Raw genomic sequence first — 27389 nt, 5'->3', positions numbered from 1 at the left:
CTAAGGCGTTTTACTGGATGGGCTGCTAGATGCCAAACACCCGAGTTTCCTGGACTGCGTGAACTCAAAGACATACACAGCACTGTAGCTGTGTATGTCTTTGAGTTCACAGTAGTTCAATACAAGAAAAAACTAGACAAACTATTAGTGGGGATGGACAGGTGATATGAGCCAGGGCCGCCGAGTACGGTTGTTTATATTGTGTACTGCACAAGGGCGCCACATCCAAGGAGCGCCATTCACATCGCTTGACATCTTTACGATTTTGGATTTATGAGTATTTATAAAAAAATTTACTAAATATGTTTAGAATGCAGTACCTCATTTGCGAGAATTAACGATAAACATTGCTACTTCAACAATTAATAGTTAAATAAAGAATAACCGTTAAATATAAAATACAAAGATGAATAACAAACAATATTTTTCTATATATTTTGATCAATTAAAATTATTTTGTCTAACAGTATACTGTATATTCAATCGTTTTTAACATTAGTCGATTTTTTAAAACATAGTGTATATCTTATTATTTATTAATAGATACTAATATTCATTTACCATTAATAATCCACAAAGTAAGTACAGTATGATATTGATGAAGGTATATCAAGCTTAATGTCGAAGTTTGCAGATGACACGAAGGTTGGCAGGGTTGTTAATGACAGTAATGGCAGTGTGCTACTGCAACAGGATCTAGATAATTTGGGCAGATGGGCTAAGAAGTGGCAACTGAAGTTTAACCTTGACAAATGCAAAGTACTGCATATGGGTAGAAGTAACCCCAGAGAAACGTACCAACTGTGTGGTACTACACTTAAGGTGGTAGAAAATGAAAAAGACCTGGGAGTAATTGTGCAGTCAGATATGAAGTTTTCTGAGCAATGTAGACAGGCTGCTAGGGCAGGTCATGGGGTTTTGTCACTGATATATAGGAATTTTGCTAGCAGGGAAAAGGAGGTGATTGTCCCTCTGTATAAGGCAATGGTCAGGCCACGCCTTGAGTACTGCGTTCAGGTCTGGAGGCCTCATTTTAGGAAGGATGTAGATTTGCTTGAGCGTGTACAGAGAAGAGCAACACGATTGGCGAGGGGGAATGAAGGGATCCTCTTACCAAGAGAGGCTTAAGTTCTGCAAATTGCAGTGGCTGGAGACTAGGCACCTGCGCGGTGATCTGATTGAGGTCTATAAGGCCTTGAATGGGTTGAGCACGCTGAATTCTGATGGGATCCTCCCACTTGTTCAGAATACGAACCTACGGGGACATAAGTTCAAATTAAGAAAGGATAGATGTAGAATAGATGTGCGGAAATTTGCCTTTAGCCAGCGGGTGGTTAATTGCTGGAACAAACTTCCATCTGTCGTTGTGGAAGTTGATAGGTTAAATAAATTTAAGGAGGAACTGGACAGGCAATTGGAGGGTATGGTGTGATTTTTTTTTTTTTTTTTTTTGGCTGATGCTGCATAAGCTCCTACACTGCTTTCTTGCATCAAGTGCCACTACTACTACTACTACTACTACTACTACAGTACATGTATTACATAGACGCAAATTAAAGATTACTATGTAATGATCCGCTAATTATATTATACAAAAAATATAATTTTTTTGTTATCCTTCGATGATGACGAAACGCAAAATCAAATAATTAAAATTATAGCAGATGCAATGAATGAAATCATTTTGAATAAAGTAAGAAATGCTAAATATTACTAAGATTATTTTAGATATAAGCCATGTAGAACAGATAACAATTATTGTTAGATTTATCGATTTCCAAAATGTAAATGTTTCTATACTGTGAACATTTTTGGGATTTTGTATATACGACAATGCCGCAAATATGTGTGAAAAACATAACGGATTGCAACAGATGATCCTCGAAAAAAATCCTAGTGCATTCTATATTCTTAGTTCAACGCATTCTGCAAAAATCGATGCAGCAAAAATCTCTTTTGGCAACACTGAATTTATTTATATCGTCCAGGCAGAAATGGCGCTAGCGTTTGTGGCGCCTGAATAAAAACTTGTAACGGCGCCCAATTCATATCGTATCTTAACAGGCATATATATATATATATATATATATATGCAATAGCGCATCAGCGCAGCGCAAATTTTAGGCGGTGCCTGTGGCAATTGCCTAGCGCCACTCCTGCGTCCAAGAACTATACAACTATTAATATCGAATTACTGTGGACACATAGCGAAACGGAGACAGAATAAATTATGACAAGTTTAATAATAGGAAAAACACATACAAAAAGCTTTCGGTTAATTTATTAACCTTACTCAGTCAAACTGACAGTTAAGAGTGGAAAATGAGGGCGCGTACTGCCAATCATGTACATGAACTACGTGATTAATTGTTGGATGTTGAAGCCTGTGGCTGTGATGCATGTGGACGTTGCCAACATTTGTAATTAATAAAAATGGTTTTTTCGATTATAGGGTGGACACGACATCCACTGCTCCTGTTGACCGAGGTATTAGAGTATGTGATGTTCAACGACTCCAACCAGGCGCGCCGTCAGTAGTGGCGGGACCTATCTACAATCACGACATCGCGGTGTGGGTCAATATCGTGGTGGGTTAACCAGAAGTATTCGGCAATGGCCGAGTGTTCTATGTCCGCTAAGGGGATGGCTCTTTCGTGTTCCGAATGACGTTTTCCAAGCCGTCTCCCAGTTTCCTCAATGTAGCAGCTAGTGCAGTCACGGCAAGAGATGCGGTAGGCCAGACTACTTTATAGTAAGGTGGAAACCGGTGTTTTTCACTTTAGAGATGAGGGATCGTAACTTTCTGCCTGGGAGTTGTACACATTTTATCCCATGTGATTTTAGGACACTAGAAACCTGTTGTGATAGGTTTGGGTAGTATTGGGATAAAGGCGCTCGCGGTTGAGCCATTACCTTGGATGTTTCTGTTAGTCGCTAAGTGGCCATGTGTCTGTAGGTCACACCTGTCAAGGGTATTAGTGGGATAGCCACATCTCGCAAGATCCACCTTGACTTTAGCAATTTCGGCGTGCCTTTCATCTACAGAACTAGAGTGGGTCCAGACACGAGTTAGCAAGGTTCGTGCAGTGGCAAGAAGATGGCTACGCGCATGTGCTGACCGGAACTTGGTAAATTGGCCACCACACATTGGTTTACGTTAGACAGTTGTCTTCAAGCGCATGCCCTCGCGTCTAAATATGGTATGGTGTTGTTCTATTCTAGCTCGATGGTGAATTTTATGAAAGGCAACAGAGAATTGAGGTGTTCTAAGAGTCGGTCACCCGAATTTCTGGGGATAACCACAAACACATCATCCACATAGCGACACCAAAAGATAATGGGATCTAGTACATTCGTAAATGCACGACCCTCTAATTCTTCCATCGCGATATTAGAAATTGTTGATGATATTAATAAAGATATATTTTCTAGAACGCAAGCCAAAGGCATACTTTCTAAAATATCCATTTTTAAATTTATTTCCTCAGTATTAATTTGCCACGACGTTTTAAGAAAAATTAAGAAGAAAAACGAAGTGATAATGTTTACGAAAAATATATTATAGATGCTAAACAAATTTCAGCAGAGTCTCTTGATATTGACGCTAACTTCTCAAATATAGAAAATACTAGAAAAGGACCCTAGAAACCTCATTTCCATTACGAATCCTAAGATGGCCCAAAATTAAATTTCAAAATCAATTTTTTTTTCTATATTGATACAACATTATTATATTTTGAAGGTTTATGATACTAAAAGAATATCATGGCCTTTTCAGTATTCTTGGTGACATATGATGTATTTTGCCGAATTACGATGAACGTGAACTACTGCAACTATGTAAAAATTTACAATTAAAATTGACTGAAAAACATAGTAAGGAATGTGATATTGATGAGACATCGATGTACGAAGAACTAAAAACCTTAAGTTGTTTTCTAAAACTTAGTATGATGCTCGTTGAAGTCTTGCAGGAATAATTTACCGAACGCGATCCGAATACTTTTGTAGCTCTCAGGATATACTTATCTTTGCCAATATCAGTTGGCGGTGGAGAACGTATTTTTACTTGCCAATTAAGAAGCCATATTAACAATAAAATGAGTACATTTCTTTCATTTAAGTAAGTTTTTCAACTCTTGCTAGCCCCAGGAAGCTAATCTTGGGGACTGACTAAGTGATTTATCAGAAGCGTAATTAGCAAATTTTGATTAAAATTTCTTTATTGATTTGTTGCTTATTGAGTTTTCCGTTGCACGACGTGCACTGATTAGCTGCCCTACGTTCACGACGTCTGGGGTGAGCGGCTAGGGGTTTATTCCCCTGGCCGGCCAAACGGGTACTGAGTGATAGAGCGGAGAGAATTTTGTTTAAAATATTTATTTAGTTGAGTTGGTCTTAAAGACCTTGTATAAAGTTGGAATTGTAAATAGTTGGCAATTTTAGCCTCTTAATATGTCTAGTAATCAGTCGAGCACTGGCTCTCTTTCCAAGAAAAAAGCAGAGATGATGTTGGAAGAAGAGAGTGATTTTGAGAGTGGAGAATCTGAGACTCAGGAAGAAATGGAAGATGTAGATCTTGAAGAAGTAAGTGGAAGAACTGATAGTACTGTGGAATCTCGTGATATAGGTGGTAAAAGGGAAAAGAAGGACAAATGGACACCGGAAAAGAAAGTAGAAATGATACATAATATGAAAAAGTTGTTAAACTCTATGACAAAAAGTTCAGAACAAAGACCAATGGTAACAGGATTGGATAAAGTTGCAGAGGCACGAGGGAGATTGAGGGCTCTCCTACTGCAAAGAGAACATCGGGTAACAGGCAATGTAGCAACCAAGATTATGAACATTTGGGATGATTTAGAAATGATTATAGTAAAGTTGGAAATAGATGTACATGTTTTAAAAGCTGAAAAGAGAGACATTCAAAAGGAGCAAAAAAGGGAATATGCTACTGTTTTAAAAGAAAAGTGTGCTGTTAAACCAAGAGTGGTAGTTATTACTACGAAGAATAGTGAACATAAGTGCAGTGAAGATATTAAAGAAGACCTGATTAAAAAAGTAAGACCGGAGTTACAGAAAATTAGGGTACAAAACTTAAGAACCGCACGGGATAAAAAGATCATCCTTGAAGCAGAAACAGAAAAGGACATAGACTTGCTCAAAGATTGCCCAAAGTTTAAAGAACTGAAACTGTGTGTGGAAAAAGTAAAGAAGCAAGATCCTAAGATTCTGATCTTTGACGTGGAATTAGATGTAAATAAAGAAGAGTTAAAAGAACAATTGTGGATCAAGAATTTAAAGGATTATGGAGTGGACCATAATGTATTCCAAGAAAGCTTTAACGTAATATCAGTAAATAAAGCTAAGAACAAGAAACTAAACAATTGGATATTGCAGATAGCAGGTCCCGTCCATAAACAGCTAATTAGTAAAGGGAAAGTGTTCGTAAATTGGTCTGCTTGCCGAGTCCGCGACATTGTAATGGTGACACAATGTTACAGATGTATGGCCTTTGGCCACATAGCCAAGTTTTGCAAAATGAGAGCGAATTGCGGATTTTGTTCTATTGAAGGCCATTCATATAAAGATTGTGCTAATAAAGAAAGACCACCTTGTTGCATAAACTGCAAACGTAGGAAAATAACAGCAGAACATACTGCAGTAGACCATACTTGTCCTGAGTATGAAAAGGCTATGTCCTTAAGCCGGAGAAGAACCGATTATGATTGAAACAATGCTGTACTTGGAAAGAGACTCAGTGTGAGACTACAGTTTTTAAGGTTTTAAAGAGTTAAGCTGAATTTTACCGCCAAACGTGTAGAGGTCTTCCTCCTCGAGGAAGGGGCGGAAACTGTGGTCACACAGGATATTCAATTATCTCTGTGTGACCACAGGCTAAAGACCAATTTTAAGAATCCTTTAATCAACAGAAATGCTTAGAACAATTTTGGCTGAATAACAAACAAAGGGATGATAAGTCACATAAATATAAATGTATTACAAAAGTTAAAGACTCTGGCGCAGATAGGCTATTGCCTGGGTGGCGCATTGAAGGTTCTGTTGCTTAAATGGAACTCTTGCTAGTACGTGACAGGAAGATCTAGAGCAGTATTAGAAAGTAGAATGGAGGTTATTGTTCAGGATTTGACTGATTGGGCTACATTAAATAAACTAAAAATTTCATCTTCTAAAACTGTCATGATGTTATTAAAAGGAAAATTAGACTACAACAGACCACCTCGATTATTAGTAAACAGTAAACAAATTCCTCTTGTTTCCCAGGTAAAATATTTAGGGGTTATCTTGGATGACAAGTTATTATTTTTCCAACATTTGAATTATTTAAGTAGGAAAATAAAAAATTACACTGCTTCTATAGTTAGGGTTACCAGAAAAGATTGGGGATTAGGTAAACGCATTTTGTATCTATATTATAAAGCTATTTTTATTCCGATTGTGTCGTATGCTGCATCAATTTGGTATGTTCGTACTGTCAATGTAAAATTTAAACAAAAACTATTATCAATACAAAGAATAATGTTGTTAACTATTTTGCGTGTTTGTAAGACTGTTTCGACTAATGCTCTACAGGTGATTGCGGGGGTATTTCCTTTGGATTTAACAGTCGTGTATAGAGCTTTTTGTTATTTTATAAGAAAAGGAATACAAATTACATTTCTGGGGATTACTAATGAAGTTTCTTCTGCAGTCAGCAAACAGAAGAAAGAAATTTTGGTGAAATTAATTAAATTATGGCAGGACCGTTGGGATTCCAGTAGTACTGGTAGAGTAACTTATTTATTTATACCTAGTGTTGAATTTAATTTTAATAACAAATTGCATCGCTGGTTTTATCCAAGTATGGAATGCTCATATTTGATTACGGGGCATGGTTCCTTAAAAAGTAAGTTGCATCAGTTTAGTTTAGTGGAAGATCCTTACTGTGTTTGTGGAAGGTTGGAAACATGGGATCATATCTTATATGAATGCAATTTGTATGATGAATTTAGATTAGACTTATTTAATTTGGTACCTAATTTTATTAGGGGTTCTGAATTAATTTGGCTGTCTAATGAAAGGAATTTTGTAGAATTTCAACGGTTTTGCAGGTTGACATTTAATAAAAGGAGGAGTATACATGTTGTTACTAATACTGACTAAAGACCTTTTTTTTTTTTTTTTTTTTTTCCCCTCCTCTGGATGGATAGGCATTCTGTCTTGGAGGCGGGGAGAGGAAAAAAAAAAAAAAAAAAAAAATTTTTTTTTTTTTTTTTTTTTTTTTGGCTGGCCTTGTGGAATGACCATGAGGCGGGATTGTTGCACTCACTAGTAAGATGTATTCTCCTAGTTGGTGCATTTTTTTTTTTTTTTTGCTGGCTTTTGGGTGTGGGCACCCCAGGAGCGGGACTGCTGGCACCCACCAGTCTTGCACCCTTACTGGTGGGTGCGGGATTTAGGTGCAATATGCACAGCCAGAGCTAATAGATCCAGGCATAGCTCCTCGTGCCAGGGATGGGCACCAGGTGGTAATTGCCCAATGGACTATCACCTGGTGGCAGAGTAGCCTGTTTCACTTATAACACATTACACACACGTGTACACACACTTACACTAACAGGCCATTATGAGAATATGTTATATGATAAATTGGTGGAGATGGATGTATGTCCGGGTGCCACCCTTCGACAGTTAAATACATACATACATACATACATACAACTCTTGCTAGTGTTCCTTAAAGCTTTTGACACTGATTTCTCTCGACACTGTTCCACATGGAAGACTGCTGTTCAAATTAGAGCAATGTGGCACTGTAGAGTGTAGAGTGTTTAGTATCAAACGGTACCAGGGGTTTCTCCCATCTCCGCGTAGTATACATTGTGGGTGTGAAACAGAACACCGTCAAAGCCAGAGGTTTAAAGTGTATGGATTTTGTATATGTGTAGTGTCGTGTAGTGTCGTGTACCGTTGTCCTCTGGTCATTTAGCTGCTGGGCTCCTAAAGGGCTCCAACGTTGTCCACACTGTGCCCCGTGGAGGCAGACCAGGTACACTAGTTTTGTAGTTATTTACTCTGGCAGTTTCTGCCACCTAATTTCCTGAGATTTCAGTGGCTAGGACCTTAAAAAAAAAAAAAAAAAAACGCTACAAATAGGGGTCAGCCAAAAGAATTATGCAATTGATGTTTTTTTTAAGTTTTTGGGTGTAGGGCTCAGGCAATTTAGAGATGATTCAGACGCTGGTTATAAGTTAGAGAAGGGGGAGGGAGACTGAAGATTGGCAGGAAAAGACAGAGATAAGGGGTCCATAGGGAAGATGACCCCCAGAAACAGTGGAGCAGGCCCATGCCCCCCCCCCCCACCAGAGGAAAAGAGGGGTAGCGAGGTGGCAGGCGACCAGGATAACCTCCCCCCCGCCTGGGTGGTAGAGTAAAAGAACCACGCAAGGGAGCGTGGCAAAGAAAGCTTAATGGCAGCAGCTTCAGGGCTTCTGTCCATTTGGTCTCTGCATAATATCATAGTTTGTGAAGAGTCTAAATCAAGAAGATCCAAAGCAGTATTGTCATCCATGGGACAGAGGTCCCATCCCATTAGCGATGGTAGTCGTTGACAGTCCAGCTTGAATTTGGGCAAGACGAGTTGATCAGGTGTATATTCATTCCAGCGGTAGGGATCTTCTTCTTGTGAAGAGCTCCTGGCAGTATTGCGAGAAGGCCTTGTACTCTCTGTCGCTGTCCAACAAGTAATGCTCCTGGAATTTTGGATTGAAGTTAATTCTGGTAATCAGAATGCAGCGAAGGTCCTCATACAAAGGGCAGTCATACATTAGGTGAGTCCAACTCTCCAGCTCTCCACAGTGGCAGAGGGGATCATCAATAATTCCAAGACTTGAGAGTTTGGCTCTGATGGATCCGTGACCTGTTAGCAAGAAAGTTGCATACAGGCCGGGGAGAACCATAAAGGAGCCTTGGGATATACCTTGTTGATATGTGGAATAAATTTCCTAGTGATATCTCCTTTAGTAGAATTAGCCCATCTATCTTTCCATGTCTGTTGTAAATGGAGGCTAAGGCGCTTCTTTTCAGCATTCATGTTGTTAGTGGGATCAATGGTGTAGTCCATGAACGTCACCGTTGTCCCTTTTGATAGTTGGTAGAGGAGCCCGCAACGTATCACCTCCAGGCCTGGGGCATTACTTGGATAAAATAATGGTGGAGTGGCTATTGTTGTTGTTGTTGTTGTTGTAGGATTTTAGGAATATTAGTAACTAAGGCCATATTGCTCAGTATATACTATCTTTAATGTGCACGTGTTCTGTGGTCGATTTTCTGTTTGCTGAATGAAAAATCCAAGTTTCCGGGGGGGAAAAACTATGCTACCAAGAATAGTTACACCCGGGTGCCAACGTTTAAGGGCGCCTGAAAATCTTGAAACTTAGATACACATACGGAGAAAATATTAAAGGAGGCGCCAAACTGCGATTTGCACCCGGGCGCCACATTCCCTAGGAATCCCCCTGAATCAAGATGTACTACTGCAACAAGAAATAAAATAATAAAAAAAAATAAATAAAATTAGGCTGGCTGGGGAGCGGCACTTGAAGTTTACCATTCATAAATGCAATGTAATTCATGTGAGCAGCAGTAATCCCAGAATAACACTCAAGGTGGTAAAGAACGAAAAATATGTAAGGGTAATTGCGCAATCCGACATGAAGTTTTCTGAAAGGCCTCAAAGACAGCAAGTGGGATTTCGTCAATGAAAACAGGAATTTTACCACTACGGACACATTCTACTGCATACGGATCTATTTTACGAAGGAGTTGTATTTAATGATTCAGTATATTAATAGATGTGTTATCCCTATTCCTCTATACGCGTCACAAATCTGGTCTTCAGCTCCCGAAAGCACTATCAAGGCTTTTCTAGGAATAGAATACTGGCTCTTGAGATGGCTGAACAGAATTTCAGCTAAGCCTTTTACCATCTCAAGAGGTATACTATACTCCAATTTAGAAGTCACACCTTGGAGACAAACGATTACTACAAAGAATATAATAACACTTGCTCATATCTTAACGGGACGGCTGGATTCACCGAAAGCCCGAGACTGGACAGTAACACCCGGAGAAAAACAAAGACCAGCTGCAGGTAAGGAACAGCAACTCAAGCCCGCATTTACGCAGTTGGAAAGTCTGGAATATTCTTTCCAGCAAACACTCTAAAGCTGTTTAATACCTTAAAAATCAACCCTGAAAAACTCTGCACAAGCAAAACATACAGAAAAGAAGTTCTCGAAAACTGCTACCTGCCGATACAGATGTAAGAAAAAATAAACAGCACCAAGAACCTCCATACTGTAGCTGACAGGAATCCCGACCTCATCTGGAAACACTCTCCTGGATATGCCTCACCTACTCCATTCTACTCTCACAGAAGAAACAGACTGCTGAAAACAGTAAAAATGAACATTTTACGCTTTTACTCTGTATTATATTGTATTCTGTATACTGTTCTGCTGAAAATATCCGTGCTAATGTAAATATGGTGATATTATGCTTTAAACGCAGCAGTATAAAATTTTTCTCGTTTATTAAGTCTTAAGAAGATTACAAGTTATTAATGTATCGTATAATTCTGATAATAAGCGCTACATGTATTGTATAATTTAGTAACGAGTGTTACATATAATGTAAAATTGTATATAATATTATTGTCTGTTGCATAACAGAATATGTATCTACACCCCTTAGTCAATGGCTGTAACCGGGTGTCTCCTAGGAGAAATAAAAATAAAAATAATAATAATAAATAATAAAAATAACAAGAAAGATTTTAGTTCTGCAAATTGCAGCGTCTGGAAACTAAGCACCTGCCAGGAGATATGATTGAGGCATTTAAGCTTGAATTGAGTAAACTGTATGTTGATGGTATATTACTCTTTCTCGTAAAACACGCATAAACACATAAGTGGACATAAACTTAGATTGTAAAAAGGTGGATGCTGCCAAATGTGCGGAAATTTGCTTTTTTCAGCCAAAGAGTAATTCTTGGAACAAACTACCATCTGGTGTCGTAGAATTCAGTTGTTTGAATAAATTATTAGAGGGAATGGACAGATGAATTTAGGAACAGCAACACTATTCTACACGAATTTATAAATTTTAATTGCCAACTAAGAAGCCATTAACAATAAAATAAGTACATTTCTTTCATCTAAACAAGACTGAGATGTACAGAAACTTTCCAACTCTTGCTGCTAGTATTCCTCTCAAGAATAGAGTCAGATTATATTATCATGGCAGATAACACAGGTCATTCCACTTCAGTTAACCTTTAAGTGGACTGTTATCAAGAATGGAAATGAAAGCTGAAAACGTCCTTTTTTTTTTTTTATAACCTAATTCTTCAGGCTAATTCGCTGAAATATAAAGCGTTCTCCCATGGACTGCATATCATTGAAATGTAGCAATATTTATCTCGCAGCACTTCTCAGGGAAGATTAGTCGCCTTGGGCACATTGATTAGATTCAAGAGCACTAGTGCGCAAATTAGAAATAGTAAACATTTTCTGGATGAAAGTTCATTTTCTCATATAAGCAAGCACTATATTAGTATTACTAGTGGAAAATAATGCAAGAAAGCAAACTTATATAGTATTAGCAAAAAAAACAAAAATAAAATAAAAAACACTTCCGGCATCACCTTTTCATCCCGTCTAAGAATTTATCTGGTTCCCACAACAACAGATCGAAGATTGTTTCAACCATCAACTACCCGTTGGCTGAAGTAACTTTTTGCACATCTGTCCTGAAACCATCCTTCCTCAGTTTAAATTTGTACTCTCTCGCGCGTGCGTGCGTGCGTGTGTGTGTGTGTGTGTGTGTGTGTGAGAGAGAGAGAGAGAGAGAGAGAGAGAGAGAGAGAGAGAGAGAGAGAGAGAGAGAGTGTGTCGTCAACATTTAACTCACTCAACTCATTCAAAGCTTTCAACTCCTCAATCAGATCTTGCAGGTACTCAGTTTCCAAACGTCCCTTTTTGCAGAACTGAATTTTTTCGTGGTAAGAATATCCATTTTTCCCCCCTCACTAATCTCGTTACTCATTTCTGCACCCTTTCAAACAGATCCACATTCTTCCTAAAGGGACCTATATGCAGTACTCAAGATGTGGCCTGACCATAACCTTATAAAATGGTAAAATTTTCGCGTTCATACAGTTCCAAAACGATGTCAGTAAATTTTATTTTATTTTTTATATCCATGTTAAATAGTTGTATATTATCTACACATATTAGTAACAATGGCTGAATTCCATTAGTTTTCTATGTTAAGCAACTTTATTTAAAAAATTGATTTTAATGTTTTAAATAAATAAACTTTTATGCATACTCCCTACCAATATAATGAGAATAATCTCGAAATAGCCCTCATCACAAATGTGACACTTAATTTTGGAATCGCAACACAAAACTGTTTGTAATAAATTGCAACCTCCATTAATAAAACTAATGAAATCATTCATGTGAGGCGCCTCCGTAGCCAGGTGGGCAGGAGCAGCAGTGCGTAGCACACGCTTCTTGATTAGACCGGGGTTCAAGCCCGTGACCACCAAATACGGAGGATGCGAAAAGGTCAGGGAATGATCCCCGGAGCAATATGGCCTTAGTTGCTAATGCTCCTAAAAAAAAAAAAAAAAAGCCAAACATGAATGTACCAACTATAAAGACCTACGCTGCAGACTTATGACAGCAACCACGTACTTCCCAAGACACCTCGAGTCACACCTACTAGATTAATGTGAAGAGTACAAGGCACTAACCAAATTCGCACAGGAGTTGTTTATCCGGCGCAGAACACAAATTTCTGTTCAGAGGGAACCACAATAATAAGGAGAAATTCGTGCAAGAGCTGCTTTCCCCCTCCAGCGCAAAACACAACTGCTGCATATAAGAAACTTCAATCCCTCCTTATTGAGGAGGGATTGAAGGAGGGACCTCGCGGACTCTTAGTACAACGACATACCTGATAGAGACGGGGAAATATGACTGATGCGTGTGAGGATACCCGCTCGGGCATCGCCTGAACAAAAGTGGATATGCTAATAACTGGACCGGACTATCCCAGAAATGACGAACTTTCATGGCTTGGACACTTCAACTACTATGACTACACGCAGCTTTGCTGCCGACGCCATAAGGCAATCCTACACCTGTGCTCACTTGCACAGGGCTTTTACTCCTCTTCCTGGGCGGGGGAGAGAAGGGACGGCTCTGCTGTTTCCTCTTCTCCTCGCCCACCCCCTCGTTTCCTCCTGTTAGGGCATGGGCATGCCCCACTGACCTTCTCTGGTCCTCTTCCCTATTGACTCCATATTTCTTACTTTCCCCCCAGCCTTCAGTTTTCTCCCCCGCTCTGACTAAACATCATAGTGTATGCCCCACACTACCAAAATTTTAATTGTTCAAATCAAGTCACAAATGCCCTTTTGGCCTCTAATAATCTCTTTAGCGTCTTACCCCGAAAATCGCCGCGTGTTGCAATATCTTTTTTTTTTTTTTTTTTTTACATAGGTCCCAGCCGCTGAAATCTCAGGAAACTAGGTGGCAGGGCTTGCCAGAGTAAAGCTTCATACTACTGTGTACCTGGTCTGCCTCCACGGGGCCAAGTGTGGGCAACGTTGGGCCTCAGCAGGGGTCCAGCGGCTAAATGGCCAGATGAACAATGATACACAACATTTACACTTATACAAAATCCATACACTTTTAAATCTCTGGCCTTCCCAGCGAACTGGTACACGTACAATGAAAGAAACGCGGAGATGGGGGAAACCCCTGGTGCCGTTAGACATCAATACGCTTTACACTAGTTTTGTATGCATTGGAAAGCTCTGAAACTACCTGTTATTTGCAACTCTCCGGATAAAATAAAATAATTAAAGAAGACTGCGAAATTACAAAATAAAAAATGAAAACCAATATATGGGGCAAGAGTGAAACTTTCTAGGCGTGCCTCCTGAAAGCTGAAACAGAAATGTACTGTTCAATACGGTCAATCTGGTGGGGCATGGGCTTGCTTCACTGATTTGGGGGCATCTTCTCTATGTACTCCGTATCTCTGCCTCTTCCCCTCCTCTCTATACAACTGCTAGCATCCGAATCATCTCTAAATTGCTTGAGCCGTACACTCAATAATTTAATAGCATCGAATTGCATAACTAGTATTCCTTTCCTTTTAGATGACCACTGTCTATAGCGTTCTTTTTTTTTAGGTCCTAGCCACTAAAATCTCAGGAAATTAGGTGGCAGGACCTGCCAGACTAAATAACTACAATACTGGTATACCTGGTGCGCCTCCACGGGGCGGAGTATGGACAACGTTGGTCCCATTAGGGGGCCCAGCGGTGAAATTACCAGAGGAACAACGGCACACAACACTACACATATACAAAATCCATACACCTTTAAACCTCTGGCATTGACAGTGTTCTGTTTCACACCCACAATATATACTACGTGGAGATGGAGGAAACCCCTGGTGTCGTTTGATACTAAACATATTCTACACTCTGGTCAGACTCATCACAGAACGCCTCGATACCCACGATGTCACAGCTCTGGTCAAAACTACACGATTGTTGGAAGATGCCAAATTGACATTAGGCGTTCACTCCGAAACAATTTTAACAACCTTAAAGCCCTGGATATGTTTCCTGGAAACATGGTCGATTTGCTTAGTAAGGTGACTTGTACGAGGGGGTGATCATTTAATTCGCGGACTGGTGCAAGATCTTATCTTAATTGTCATAATCAGAATCTTCTGTGGATTTCTCCTTCTCGAAATACTCTCCCTTGAACTTTACATGCAAGCCATTTTTTCGAAAGACTGCGAAGTACTTCCATTCTGCGAGCATCGTTGTGTCGGATGTGAAACGCTTGCCTTTCAGAGCTCTCTTCAGACGTGGAAACAGAAAGAAATCACATAGGGCTAATGAATAAGGGGGATGTGGCAGAACCTCGACACCTACGGCAGTGATCACTGCCTGCACAATATTAGCCGTATTGGGCCTGGCATTGTCTTGATTGAGAAACCACTTCACATCGGAATTTGGCCTTCCTACCACTCATTGCTACACGCTTCATTCATCTCTTAAACTGTTTCTGATGCATTTAAGTCCCGTCTGACGAAAGAATGAATCTCATATCACCAGAGGCGGACTGGGTAAACAATTCTTACCGGGGAAAACATATAGAATGTATCGGAGGTCAGAGTGTAATATTGGAAATGACACTAGCCTCCTGCCCACTGGGGTTCCCCGGTAAGTCCTATGGCCTGTCTGTCTCTGTGTATTGCTGCTCAATCTGTATGTCCAACATGATACTTACTTCAAAACGATCGTCAGTGACACGCGGGCTAAAAAAACTCTCTTCACGCAACACTAGCTTGGTAAGTACTGGCATTCCCACACAGATTCTGTTCAGTAGCGAACAGGGAGAACGCCTCTAAAGTTCTCGTGGTAAACATAAAATCTTGCACCAGTCCGCGAATGAAATGATCACCCATCGCATTTAGATGAATTCTGAAAACAGAAAGCACCCAGAAGACAACTAATCGAAATATGGACAAGTTTATCATTATGACTTCAAGGATACCAGAATGAAAACCCACGCCAACGCTACCAATGACAGTAATTTTAAAAAATCGTCAAAGCGTAACAAATTACAAGAGGAAAATTTATATATTTATTATATCTTTATCTATATAAAATTTTATATACAGTATATACATACAGATCAAGTATACATATTGTTCCATGTAACCAAGCACGCACGTCCCTGCCTGAACCTGCTTTATTTAAACAGAATGTAAACATAACCCCCTCCCTTCCAGCTTACCGCTGTGGATGACTCGTGAAACGAGTAATAAACAAATAACTACAAATAATAATAATAATTAACAAGGAAGAGAAGGTGTTCGCCCAGGGAAGAACAGCGGCGTAGGATCCTGCCAATATAAAGTGCAATTGGTGCTCGAAATAACGCTAGGCAATCCTAACCTACGCCACCCATAAGCGGACGCTGAAGAGAAAAATAACACAAGATAAAGTTTTGTGAACTACTGAATAGTGATAATTTGATCTGCCACTCTGTAAATTCCCGAACTTTGTTTTCGGTCTTTGCCTACTTATTAGAAACAAAGTGGCTATGTATGAACGATGATGACAGATTGACACATGAACAGCAAAATTATATTCACTCAAACACGCACAATGGACCGTTTTTCTACACGCCTTTCAAGTTGTTGCACGCAATTTTTACTTCCACTGAATTCAAGTTTTAAGCTTGGGACACACAAAACCTGGAATTAGTGAGATCTGTATCCTGAAAAAGGCCTCTGAGGTTGGGAAAATTCATATTTTAGTATTAAATCAGCTCACACCAACCATAAGAATAAGCATTTACTGTAACTAGAATATTTATTTACATATTAAAATAAAATAAATATTTTCAAAAAACTGCTATTATATTAAATATACATGTAAAAACATTAAAACTGTGATAAAATCCTTGAGATAAAATACACTAAAATAAACCGGATTAAAAGCGATAAAAACGATAAAAATCTCTGGAGCTTTCGGAAGCTTGCGCTCCCTTCCTCAGCAGTAACAAAACTTCCTGCAGCACGTCCATATATAACAGGCTCACGGTACCTATACACGTGGTGCAGTCGGCGCATGGTCTGAACTGGAAGCGGAAATAGCTCGGGAACGTGTTAAGCAAAACCGTTCATCCGTACTTAGGATAATAGTTTCAAACAGAGGATGCATACGCATACCTCTGTCCCTATTCATAATATTGTGGTCGGATGAACAGATTCGTAGGCTCTCGAGCCATTTACGGTTCCAGAACCCATGCGCTCGATCCATGATAACCGCATCCTCTGGGGAAATTTGATGCTGCTTCTCCCAAAAATGTTCGGCCACAGCAGATTTATTGTAATCAGCGGTTTTTATAGCATTTGCATGCTCCCCCAGACGATCCTTGAGCCGTCGTTTTGTCTCGCCCACATAACATTCCCCACAATCCGGGCATTCTATCCTGTATACTACTCCACTACTCAGGTCCTTTGCTATTGGGTCTTTTACCTGAGACAACACAGTGTGCAACCTCCGCCCGGGAAGCTGCACACAGCGTGTTTTATAGCCCCGCAAAATTCTAGCGAGATGCTCAGTAACGCCCGGATAGTAAGGAATGTATTCGGTAGCGACAGGAACAAACGGTTCCTGACGGTTAGACTCTATTCCTCTACTAAATCTGTCTATGATCCTCTGGGGGTATCCGCATTTTCTAAGGTCTGCTGTGACCCGTCTAATTTCACATTCTTTGTCCTCAGAGGTGGTGCAGTGTGACCCTGCTCTATCTAGTAGAGCTTTCACTACACTATTCTTATGCTGCCCAGCTTGTGCTGAACTATAATGGGTGTACTGGCCTCTGCACATAGGTTTTTTAAACACAGAAGTTTTTAGCCTAGGGCCTACCCTAGAGACCAGTACATCCAAGAAAGGAAGGGTACCTCCTGTTTCCACCTCTGAGGTAAATTGTATAAATTGGGAGAAGCTATTAAGCCAATGGAGTGCATCATCCTCTCTCCCCTTCTGGACCACGGTAAAGGTATCATCAACATACCTTTTCCATTTCTTTATGGGAAACTGACATCCACTAAAAACCCTCTCCTCTAACTCCTCCATGGCCAGATTGGCCACGATGGCGCTAATAGGAGATCCCATGGCTGTACCGTGAACCTGTTTGTACATAACACCTTGGTACACCATAGTGGTGCTGGCCAGACAAAGTTCCACACCCGAACAAATATCCTCTACGTTTAAAAGCGATCTACTACCCAAAGAGACATCATTACTCAAAGATCTTCTAACACAATATATTCCATGTTTAATTGGAATGCATGTGAATAGTGACACCACATCAAAAGAAATCATGCTCTCGTTTTCATTTACAGTCAAATCTTTCACAAAATTCACAAATTCTTTACTGTCTTTTATGACATAGTTGGACTGGCCCACTATATCTGTGTTTAAAAAACCTATGTGCAGAGGCCAGTACACCCATTATAGTTCAGCACAAGCTGGGCAGCATAAGAATAGTGTAGTGAAAGCTCTACTAGATAGAGCAGGGTCACACTGCACCACCTCTGAGGACAAAGAATGTGAAATTAGACGGGTCACAGCAGACCTTAGAAAATGCGGATACCCCCAGAGGATCATAGACAGATTTAGTAGAGGAATAGAGTCTAACCGTCAGGAACCGTTTGTTCCTGTCGCTACCGAATACATTCCTTACTATCCGGGCGTTACTGAGCATCTCGCTAGAATTTTGCGGGGCTATAAAACACGCTGTGTGCAGCTTCCCGGGCGGAGGTTGCACACTGTGTTGTCTCAGGTAAAAGACCCAATAGCAAAGGACCTGAGTAGTGGAGTAGTATACAGGATAGAATGCCCGGATTGTGGGGAATGTTATGTGGGCGAGACAAAACGACGGCTCAAGGATCGTCTGGGGGAGCATGCAAATGCTATAAAAACCGCTGATTACAATAAATCTGCTGTGGCCGAACATTTTTGGGAGAAGCAGCATCAAATTTCCCCAGAGGATGCGGTTATCATGGATCGAGCGCATGGGTTCTGGAACCGTAAATGGCTCGAGAGCCTACGAATCTGTTCATCCGACCACAATATTATGAATAGGGACAGAGGTATGCGTATGCATCCTCTGTTTGAAACTATTATCCTAAGTACGGATGAACGGTTTTGCTTAACACGTTCCCGAGCTATTTCCGCTTCCAGTTCAGACCATGCGCCGACTGCACCACGTGTATAGGTACCGTGAGCCTGTTATATATGGACGTGCTGCAGGAAGTTTTGTTACTGCTGAGGAAGGGAGCGCAAGCTTCCGAAAGCTCCAGAGATTTTTATCGTTTTTAATCCGGTTTATTTTAGTGTATTTTATCTCAAGGATTTTATCACAGTTTTAATGTTTTTACATGTATATTTAATATAATAGCAGTTTTTTGTAAATATTTATTTTATTTTAATATGTAAATAAATATTCTAGTTACAGTAAATGCTTATTCTTATGGTTGGTGTGAGCTGATTTAATACTAAAATATTAGTGAGATCTGGCCAGATGGTAGATGTTTTAGTGATGTCCTCAGGGATGTAATTCTAGAGATGTATCTCTCAGTGATGTAGTTTTTGTGATGTACCTCTCAGTAATGTAATTCTAGTGATGTATCTCCGGTGAAGATACATCACTAGAACTTTTCAAATGCCTCTGTAAACAATCAATTTCCTTGGGAGGCATTTTTAATAACCCTTTACTTTAGTATAGTGGCGTTACAGCTTGACAGCATCGTCCACTTCGGCTCTGGCCTCTGCCTGAATCTGTGATTCAAAACTTATTCTGAAGGAGCATGCGTGTCACTCACTCTACTTGCTCGTCTGAATGCTGGGAATTTACCACGTACTTTTCAGTAATTCTGAAGGAATTAAAAAATAGTTCTTATTATTTTTTATTATTTTTTTTTGTAGTTTAACATGTTATCTTTAATTTCTACTTGCCCTTCTCTATGCTGGGAATTTAACATTTCTATCCTGAACTTGCGTGTTGGATTCTCCCAACTCCCAATGTGTGTAAGAAATTTGTTGATTTTCAGTAATAAAGAAGAAATATATTTTTTTTATTGTAGCTAACTGTTAATTTTAATTTCTTGGAAATATCGCTTATAGCAGCGATATTTTCTATTTTAAAATGCTCTATATTTTTAAATGCTATATTTTAAGATCTTATATCATGAAATTCAACAAGAATGTGCATTCTTGTTGAAAATTCTTAGTGACATCCGGGGTGAAGAGGTAGGAATCCAAAGCACAAGCTTCGAATTATTATTTTATTCTATAAGTGTACTGAAAGGTAGATATACACTTACCGTTATCTACTTCTCCATATCTCCCTATCCTCAACCCTCCTTTTCATCTATGCATATCACTGACTCGCCTCAATTCATACATCATACCTTTCATCAATCTTTCCTGGGTCTCTTCCCCTCAGCTTTTACCTCCATCCCATTCTTTATCAATCCGTCACCTCGTAACACGTCTAATCCTATTTCTCTTCCGCTTTCTGATTATCTCAGTCAAAAATCTCTTTTCATCCGCCCTTGTCAAAACCTTCTCAATTCTCATATTATCAACATACACTGTCGTGCAAAACTTAAGGACCAACACTATTTCTAAAGGTTACAAACACAAAATCAAACGAAACAGCCTGTGGCGATTTACTTCAATAATATACACTGGTGTTCAAAGTAAGTGCATAACCTAGGAATTTCACATTTCTAACCGTTTTTCGCGATGGTAGGTTACATTAACGACTAGCATCACAAATAGAAATATAAACAAAACATATTTATTAATAGTTAAGGCAAAGCTAAGTAATATTTGACAGGTGCTCTCAAAATATTCCAAAATGAGCATTTGCAACCTTTATGGAACAGTTTTGGAAAACATGACAATTATGGCTGAAATGTTATCAGAAACCCTCAATTTGCTTCAGTTTATCATTTTAAAGTAAAAAAAAAAATGAAAAGGTCACCAGGTGCAAAGAGAGAGAGAGAGAGAGAGAGAAAGAGAGAGAGAAGTAGAAGGAAATCACCAAGAAAGAGAAGAATGATGATATCCAGCTCAGGACCCTGGGTGTGCCAACCCAGAACCTTTTATAAATTGCAGGTGACCGTTTATAAACTCCGCGATACGAAATTCACCCCCATATCATTTGGCTGGTAGGGAATTTCACTGTAGACACTATGCAGTCTGGATGGTATTGTTCAGCATGTCTACGGCAATCGTTTGTCTTCCATCACAGCCATGTAAGTTGAATTTCTTCCCATCTGAGAAAATAACTGACTTCCACTGCTCGGGGGTCCATTTGACATGCATGTCAGAGCATATCAAGAGCTTAGGACGATGGGCTACAAGTCCATTTTTGAAGAGGCGTTTTCTGACTGTTACTGCACTTGCTACCACTTATGTATGTTCTTCCCATTCTCTTTTCACCTCAGACGAAGAAGCTTTATGGTTTTTAAGGCATAATCGCTTCAAAACGCGGTCCTGTTTTGGCTTAGAGACTCGTTTGCGTCCCGTTCCTTTTTTTCCTATCAGCAGAACCAGTATTCTTGAGTTTGGAAAGATATCTACTCACTGTCGACTGATTGCAAGACACTCTATAAGCAATATGTCGGGAAGAACATCCTTCCTCACATAAAGCACTTTCTTCGTGTCGTCAACTGCACGTAATTCGCCATCCTGATGCAAGCAGGGAATGACTGCAACTCTTTCAGAGCGTGCTTATATAGCTGAAAGTAACAGCTGGTGCAATATTACATCATGCTCTATGCGTGTCAATCTTATCTGATGGAATCTGTAAGAAATATTGCCATATACTTACGTTATTCGGACGACAATTACAATTTTAAGGGGTGATGTACTTTCTTTGAAAACCAGTGCATATATTGTATACATGTATTACTAAAAGTAGCATTGCACATTCCCAGACTAGAAATGGGCAAATAGAACAATGGGCAAATTACCACAATTTTCTCTATTCTGTTATTACATGAAAATAATTCTCACATAAAAATATCGAAATAATTTATTACAGTATATATATATTTTCTGTTTCCAGAATATAACAAATGAATCCAGATCCTTGTCTGTATCTGAGTGTTAACGATTCACAACGACGAGATGCAATCGAATTTTTGAAAGAAATGGTTCCCAGATTGTCCAGGCGGGGTGAAGAAGAAGATATGATAATGGATATAGGGTGTGGACCAGGAGATATAACCAAGGAAATTATATTACCAAACTTCAAAACTGCTAAGAAGATTGTGGGAATCGATATTCTTCCTAGTATGGTTAATCATGCTCGAAGTCATTATAACTGTGAAAATTTGGAATACTATGTAGCAAACATCGAAAACAGGTAGTTCCACATAATCTGTTTAATACGAACTTAACACTTACTAATGAGTTTATTGTTCCACAGGTTTTTCTGTTTTAGCGTATGTGCTTGCCTAAATAACGCTCTCTGTGAATCACTCGGCTTCCGACAAGGCTGCACGCTAATATGTGTTTCCAGGAGACCTGGGTTTCATATGATAGTCCAGTAGTTTGGATTAGGACAAAACCTTGCGCCCTCAAACCCACTCAGATTTAAATAACAGTAAGTTCGCAGCATCAAGATCGCGTTGTGATTATACTTTGGGCTCCTTTCTATATGAAATGCGGTTAATGCGGTGCTCCAAAGCACCGCATTAACCGCATTTCATGCGGTGACCGCTTTGGAGCACCGCATTAACCGCATTTCATGCGGTTAATGCGGTGCTCCAAAGCACCGCATTAACTATAGTTCTTTTACAAAACTTATTCAGTGAATTATGTGTATCAGAGAATTGTCACAAGGCAAAGTGATCAACAAAACAAGGTTTATTAAACATATCAGTTATACACATGAGTACAATTGAACTGGTCAAAGCTTTAGATTAATTGGCATGTGGTTGCTTGGTAAATTAACCGAATAGCAAGCGTTATCTTGCTATTAGTAGTGTTACAATTTTGGAATGTTCTTCATGTGGCTTTTCCACTATTTCTCTTGCAAAAATTCACAATCCAATCACTGATGGCAGTCATGCCATACAATTGTTCTACTATTAGAATAGGAATATATCTGTAAACCTAACAATTACAATGAGTATTAAAACAACTAACTTGACAAGTCGCGTTAACTGTTAAATTCTAATTATGAAAAGTAGATACACAATTGTTAGCATGATTTTTATGATCAGTGTGTGTGAATCAGTGTGTGTGTCCTGGCAGCCTATCTGCATTGCTCAGAAAACGTCATATCTGACTGCACAATTACTCCCAGGTCTTTTTCATTTTCTACCACCTTAAGTGTAGTACCACACAGTTGGTACATTTCTCTGGGCAAGGGGAAAGTATGATTAACTTCGAATGGTTGGGTTTGTGTTGTTTTAGAAAAAGCTAATCACTTACTGACAAATGGTCGTTCGTTCCCGGTACTTGTTAATCCTACTCTTTTATCCATACGTACGACTCTGGGCTAACTTCCTTGACTTTCTCTATCTGCTGATCTTAAAGTATCGCTAAGCTTCTTGGACCCACTCTCTGATTCTTACAACCTGAAAAACTCCGAAACCTACAGTAAGACTGCCAAAAGATTTCTTGTTTTCTTTCCCCTTTTAATATAAATACCTCTGCATCCCCTAACTGAATTACCCATGACCTATTCTGATCTCACGGGTCAATAATGTGGGGCAAAGAATTACACTTGAGGACTGTCAACTTTGGGATTTGACACTACGACAAATAATATATTAAATAGATAAAGGAAATCTCATGTTTGTCTAGAGCAGTTTCTTCTGTTTTGCAATCGCGGTCATCGAACATAAATTGATACACTTATACGAATGAAATTTTGGAATCACAGTCGTGTTTATTAGATTCAATTGCAAATATACGTGGACTGCCCGTTGCCGTTGGGGAGAGGGGTGACTGACATCATCTAATTGCTCTGAGCACTAAACGACAGGGTATCGTTTCATCAACAACAACCCCTAGGGCGGTGCTGGTGCAGCTGCGGAATCGAAAGTTAAATGTAGTTCATTCCATCAGGTTAGTTAGTTGTATGGGCCATGGAAAAAGTATAATGCACTTTGAAGAATAAATGCTTCTAAAAAATGGTGAAAGAGATAAAAAATGATTGCATTTTTTTAACACTTTAACATTATGTTGAAACGATTTTGATTTTCCTTGATAACTTTTGTTGTTATTAGTTGTCTTTTTTTGGTTATAGTAGCAGTGGCATGTGATGCAAGAAAGCAAGTGTATGAGCTTATGCAGCATCAGGCGAAAAAAAAAAAAAAATCACACCATTCCATCCAAATGCCTGTCCAGTTCCTCCTTAAATTTATTCAACTTCCACAACAACAGATGGAAGTTTGTTCCAGCAATTAACCACCCACTAACTAAAGGCAAATTTCCGCACATCTATTCAACATCTGTCTTTATTTAATTTGAATTTATGCCCCCTTAGGTTCGTAATCTGAACAAGTGGAAGGATCCCATCAGAATCCAGCGTGCTCAACCATTTCAAGGCCTTATACACCTCAATCAGATCACCGCGCAGGTGCCTAGTCTCCAGCCACTGCAATTTGCAGAACTTAAGTCTCTCTTGGTAAGAGGATCCCTTCATTCCCCTCACCAATCTTGTTGCCCTTCTCTGAACACGCTCAAGCAAATCGACATCCTTCCTAAAATGAAGCCTCCAGACCTGCACACAGTACTCAAGGCGTGGCCTGAAAAATTGCCTTATACAGAGGGACAATCATCTCCTTTTCCCTGCTAGCAAAATTCCTATATATCATTGACAAAACCCCATGACCTGTCCTGGCAGCCTGTCTGCATTGTTCAGAAAACGTCATATATGACTGCACAATTACTCCCAGGTCTTTTTCATTTTCTACCACCTTAAGTGTAGTACCACACAGTTGGTACGTTCCTCTGGGGTTACTTCTATCCATATGCAGTACTTTGCATTTTTCAATGTTAAACTTCAGTTGCCACTTCTCAGTCCATCTGCCTAAATTTTCTAGATCAAGTTGCAGTAGCACACTGCCATTACTGTCATTAACAACTCTGCCAACCTTTGTATCATCTGCAAACTTCGACACTAAGCCTGATATAACTTCATCAATATCATTGATAAATATACAAAACAACAGTGGACCCAACACCTAACCCTGTGGGATTGCACTAATAACATTAGTCCACAAAGAGCAGCACCCATTGATTACCACCCTCTGTCTTCTCCCACTTAACCATCCTTTTATCCATTGTAGCAACTTACCCTTAATACCATTCTGCTCCAATTTGTACAATAGTCTTCCATGCGCAACAGTGTCAAAAGCTTTCCTGAAATCCAAATATATATCAAAATTATTTTTTGCATCCAGTTCCTTTGTAACCACATCATAATATCCTATCAAATTTGTCAGACAAGATTTTCCCTTAACAAACCCATGCTGTGTCTGAATTATTGCTGCAGTCTTGTCTTGATGATCCTGCAATGTATCTATAACTAATGACTCCATTATTTTACCCGGAACAGAAGTTAAACTGGTCTGTAATTACTCGTGTCACCCTTCGATCCCCCTTTGTGAATTCGGGATACATTTTCACATTTCCAGTCCGTGGGAACCTACCCTGAGTCCTAGGATGCTCTCATAATTATGGCCAAGGGTTTGCTTACTTGCTTTGCCGCATCCTTTAATATAACTGAATAGATCCCATCCACCCCAGGTGCTTTTCTTATGTTTAACTTCAACAATTTCTCCTCCACTTTGCTCTCGGTTATTACAAAATCATTAAGTACCCTGCTACAATTTGATAACCTTCTGCCATTTTCAAACCTTAATAATTCCTCATGTGTGAATGTAGATGCAAAATACTCATTCAGTTTGTTTGCTATCTGAGCAGGATCATTAACAGTCGAACCATCGATGTCAAGTGGACCAATCAGATTCATCCCCTTCCTTTTAGAGTTTATATAAGTAAAGAAATCCTTGCTGTTTTTCTTAGCATCTTTTGCCAAGGGTTTCTCGTAATCTGCCTTTGCCTGCCTAACCTCCTTTGTGACCTGATTACAGACTAGCTTATATCTGCCATAGGCTTCTGAGTCGCTTGATAATTTATATGCATCCCATGCATTTTCTTCTCTGTTACGAGTCTCATTAGTTCATTTGATAACCATTTAGGCCTAAACCTTGAACAATATTTCTTAATATGTATGAAACGTTTAGTAGCATCCACGATTAATTCCTTGAATGCTTCCCACTTAGAATTTACTGTTGGTAGCATCGTCAGTTGATCCCACTGTACAGAATTGAAAAACTGTCTGAGACCACTGTATCCCATTAATATTTTTATAATAATGGGATAAACTTAAATAGAAGTGCAAGAATAATCGCCGACACTATCGAGACAGTGTTGGTTGAGTCCTAAAACTGATAGTTTGGGAGGATACACAGAATAATAGATTAACTAGAACTGCAGGCAGAGGTGAAAGTGATTCTTGCTCTGCTTCTATTGGAGCAAGCAGCAGCCTGGAAAGCAAGGTGTCTGGAATTTATAGGTCTTTTGGGGGTCACTATGAAACATGGAAATACATGGGCTGTGTTGAGCTAACTAAGAGTAAGAACAGGTGCATATATACTTGCATGTCCACTAATGCTAGCAGCATAGTAAATCAATTTGATGAATTTGAAGTACTAATTAAGTCATCAATTGCAGACATTGTGGGGATAAGAATGACATGGTGTATCTCATGGGATACATGGAAGACATAAGGGATGCAAAATTTGAATATGGGGAATATATTGTTTGAAGAAAGGACAGAAGAGGCTTGGGTTATGATCTTATTTAAGAATCATATTAACTTTAAGGCAGTGCATCCAGTCGAAATGGGTGGCCAGTGCAATGTTAAGTCAGTTTGATGTGACATAAGCACTAAGAAAACAAAAATGAAAGTAGGAGTGTTTTACACCTAATGACTGTGATGGGCATAACAAAAACGTATACAGAGAAATAGATTGAGTCAGTAAATCAGAATGTCCTTATAACGGGATTTTAAACTTTCCAGATATTGAATGTAACTTATGGGTTGATCACTCACACACTAGCAAGATTTTTGCAGATTTATTGGATGACATTTTTACAGCAGCAGTGTAGAGAAGCAACAAATTGAAGAATGCTCTTTGATCTGATTACCCTGGTCAACACGTAAACGAAAACGTTTACGTGTTACAAAAACGAAAATTCACAATCTTGACCAATTTCATGCTGCTGAAGACGAAAATCACATTAACATTTGTCGACTGGCTCTTGTTTTCGCATAGCAGTTGAGGTCTCATATTAGCGAGTTACTCTACAAAAAAAAAACCAATTACATTAGGGTCACCCAGAAAGTTAATTCATATACCCATACACCAATGAGCCAAAACATTATGACCACCTCCCTGTACAGCCAAAACAGCTTGTACCCAGCGATGAGGCATGGAGGCTACAAGATTTCTAAATGTTTTGTCGTATTGGGTACCAATTTGGAGGTCAGGGCAATACCTGGAAGTCTTCCTCACGTTCCACAAACAAGTCTCGAACAATCTGGGTGGTGTGGCGTGGTGCATTATCCTGCTGAAAGACGGCACCACCAGAGGGAAAAACCGTTGCCATGAAAGGG

At 39.4% G+C, this 27389-nt stretch overlaps 1 protein-coding gene across 1 annotated transcript in view; it reads left to right on the top strand.

The window, feature by feature from the left end:
- Positions 1-21765: 21765 nt before the first annotated feature.
- Positions 21766-27389, top strand: part of LOC150076910 (juvenile hormone acid O-methyltransferase-like) — a 34224-nt gene continuing 28600 nt past the window's right edge. Inside the window, exon 1 of the mRNA XM_090385728.1 lies at positions 21766-22055. Coding sequence (XP_090241854.1) covers positions 21766-22055 — 290 coding nt within the window. The remainder of the gene's footprint in view (positions 22056-27389) is intronic.

The sequence above is a fragment of the Mastigoproctus giganteus genome, chromosome 12 (assembly GCF_048544385.1).
Source record: "Mastigoproctus giganteus isolate SK-2022 chromosome 12, ASM4854438v1, whole genome shotgun sequence".
In the NCBI taxonomy this organism is placed as follows: Eukaryota; Metazoa; Arthropoda; class Arachnida; order Uropygi; family Thelyphonidae; genus Mastigoproctus; species Mastigoproctus giganteus.
The sequence above is the reverse complement of the archived record's forward strand: the minus strand, read 5'-3'. Positions and strand labels throughout refer to the sequence as shown.